Raw genomic sequence first — 3,104 nt, 5'->3', positions numbered from 1 at the left:
TAGTCATCAGGGACTCCATTGGCTTTGATAGCAGATACTAAATCCTCGAACCGCACCAGATGATTCATAAAATGCTCTCATGTGGGAGTCCATGATAAGGATGTTGTCCCATGGGTGAAAAGTAAGCAGACTTCAGCTCGAAATCGTGCCTTTGGAAAGTAGGAGACGGAATTGCAGACTTGTTGGCTAGTAGTGATGTGGACGGTTGTGATCAGCCAACATTCTGGATTGAACGGCCTGGACATTCTCAGCAACTGCAGCCGGAGCGATTAGTGCATCTCAGCATCATGATCTTCTAAAGAAGCTTCTTTTGAATCAGGGATTACACCCCGTGATCATCAAATCTCTGACCTGCTGCATTAGCAAATGACACTCAGAGAAATGAAGGTCTCCATTCGCATTCTGTATCAGTACAAGAGTCATGGCCATGTCACTTGCTTGCGGGTTGGTGCCAATCGGTGTTTGAGTAGTGGAGATCGTTGCTTGCTCACAAGTGGTGTCAATCGATGAAGAAGAGTTGTTGATCGATGCTGGTTGCTTCTCCTTGCGAATGGTATGTTCAAGTTTAACAAGATCTAAAACTGAAAAGTGGGAAATAACCCAAATAGAATATAGCGAGAACACATTTCCCATAACGGTTAAATGAATTAAGTAAACCTATCTTAAATATTTAACAAAATAACGTCTTTTCGCTTTCTACTTAATTACCTTCCAAACCCCTCATCCAATAAGTCCCTCTCGGAAATATTATAGGGTAATTATTGAATTAACCGATTAGTAAGTTTATAGGATTTCATATTTCCCCAAAATCATCAATTATTGTATTTAACATTTACAAAAATAATTTAAAATCCAAAGTTATTGAGTTCATAATTTGTATTAGGTCATCAAAATTCTAACTTATTAGAAATAAAGATTTAGTCACTAAAATCTATCAAATAAAAATTGGTGGAATTATAAAAATAACTTATATGGTTAAAATTTAATGAATAAAAATATCACTTCCTATGATGATGTTTTTTGAAATTTCTTACAAAATAAATTCTTCTTTATTTTTCAGTTTTACATAAAAATAAAAAATAAAAAATGAAATCAGATAAATAAAGTTTATATGAAAATATTATTTTGTATATTTATATATATTATTTAAATTAATAGGTAATCAAAATACAATTTTAAAGAATATAAATTTTCAGTAAAAATAAAATTCAAAGGTTAAAATATTTTTTTTAATATTATAACATTGATTTAAATCTTTTTAAAGAAATTGCAATAATTTTTCAACATTTACCTTAATTTTAGATTTTCTGGAACTTAGTAGGTATTCAAATTCTATAAAATTCCAAATCCAATGTTGTGATAAATTCTCCCTCTTTTTCTTTTAATTAAAAAATTAAATTTTTTTTATTGAATTTTTGTTATTTGGCTTTTCTCATCCGCTCCTCCTCTTTCTCTTTAAATAGAGATCATGCAGACTGACATTTTATTCATCACCTGTTTTTCGACAAAGAGAGTGTTATAACTTAAATTCAGTTAAAGAAAATGGCTTCAAAGACTTTGATTCTGCTGGGTGTCTTTGCATTTCTTCTCGTTGTGTCAGAAATGGCCGCAGCATCTGCACAGAAGTCGGGTACGTAAAATTATTCTATATAAAATAAAAGTAGTTCCAGAGGCTGTGGTGCTAAAGTACTATTTCATAATTTCATCATACCATTTCGTCCGTTTTAAGTCCAGAAAGTTTGTTTGAATGCTAGTTAATTATTTGGACTTCCTAAGTCAAAACACATTTAAGTATGATGTTGTTGTCTACTTGTCTAGTAAGAAAAACGATATGTGTAGTAGCTAGGCGGTGTGAATATCTAACTCCCCCGTAGAGGAACCAGGTTTGTCTTTCGCTGGTAGGCTCTCCGGAGATTAGTCGAGCCTTTAGGTTGGAATAGCCCAGTTTTATTAAAAAAAAAAAAAAGAAGACGATATGTATGATATTGAAACCTTTTATACGTATCAGGCCATCTCAAACCATTTAGATGTTCGGTGCAAATTTTATATTGAAGGTATATAATGATGCGATTTATCTTTTTTGACCAGAGATCAGAAATTATATATATTTGAATAGTTTTAAGCGAATTTTTTTTCAATAATCGGGGAGTGCAATGCACATATGCACGTGCTAAAAGATATCTTTGAAATAATATTGAGGTGCTTTGTTTTGGATATGTACGGTGAAAACAGAGAGTGAGGACACTGTGCAACCTGATCGATATGGTGGTGGCCATGGCGGAAATGAAGGTTACAACGGACGAGGAGGATATAACAGAGGAGGAGGACACAACGGTGGTGGAGGATACAACGGAGGTGGAGGATACAACGGGGGAGGAGGATACAACGGCGGTGGAGGATACAAGGGAGGAAGAGGAGGCCGCGGGGGACACGGAGGAAGAGGAGGCCACGGCGGACACGGTGCAGAAGCTGTGCAGACTCAGACTGGCAACTAAATCTATCAATACTTTAACCACCATGGATGATTTAATCTATGTATACACATGTGTGTATGACTATAAGTAAAACCATGGTGAGTTTGTAAAAGTTACTTAAGTCAAATAAAAGAAATTAGGTGAATAAAGTTTCGTAATGTAATGTCTCTATGTTCGAGTTGTAATATGCCCTCTTTGCAAAAATAAAATCGTTTGTAGTTTATGTTGGGAATTTTATACCAAAAAAGATATAAAATGGCTGAAAAATTCTTGTTTGGAGCCTTTCCTCTTTTATTTATTCAAATTATTATTTTTTAAATAGAAAGTATAACAAAAACAATTTGACACTACCTTTCTAACTAATTATTAACCGAACCACAATCAATTAGATCCAGACTACCAATCTAATCAAGATCCATTTACGGGGATGCTTGTTTGTTTGGTTTCTAGATTTTAAATTTTAGATTTTGGTTTTTAGTTTTTGGTTTTTGGATTTAAGATTTTGATTCTTTGTTTTTAGTTTTGCAATATATTTTAGTTTTTTTAAAACCATGAATTATGATTTTATATATTTTTTTTTGTTTTTGGTTTTTGCTTATAAAATAATGAAATGAAAATATTATCGATAGT

General features: G+C 33.0%; 1 protein-coding gene across 1 annotated transcript; it reads left to right on the top strand.

Moving 5' to 3' along the window:
* The first annotated feature begins 1,466 nt into the window (after positions 1-1,466).
* LOC106402642 (cold and drought-regulated protein CORA-like) lies at positions 1,467-2,697 on the top strand. Its single transcript, XM_013843416.3, has 2 exons — positions 1,467-1,630; positions 2,233-2,697. Exons 1-2 carry the CDS (start codon positions 1,543-1,545, stop codon positions 2,493-2,495), a joined length of 351 nt encoding a protein of 116 aa, XP_013698870.2. The 5' UTR covers positions 1,467-1,542; the 3' UTR covers positions 2,496-2,697.
* The last annotated feature ends 407 nt before the right edge of the window (positions 2,698-3,104 follow it).

This window comes from Brassica napus, unplaced genomic scaffold, assembly GCF_020379485.1.
Source record: "Brassica napus cultivar Da-Ae unplaced genomic scaffold, Da-Ae ScsIHWf_1108;HRSCAF=1574, whole genome shotgun sequence".
Lineage (NCBI taxonomy): Eukaryota > Viridiplantae > Streptophyta > Magnoliopsida > Brassicales > Brassicaceae > Brassica > Brassica napus.
The sequence above is the reverse complement of the archived record's forward strand: the minus strand, read 5'-3'. Positions and strand labels throughout refer to the sequence as shown.

Bases quoted from the DNA above. Each gene is read 5' to 3' on its own strand.
- LOC106402642 (XM_013843416.3), top strand. From the start codon at position 1,543: ATGGCTTCAAAGACTTTGATTCTGCTGGGTGTCTTTGCATTTCTTCTC. The intron at 1,631-2,232 runs GTACGTAAAATT...CGGTGAAAACAG, and splicing joins AGCATCTGCACAGAAGTCGG to AGAGTGAGGACACTGTGCAA.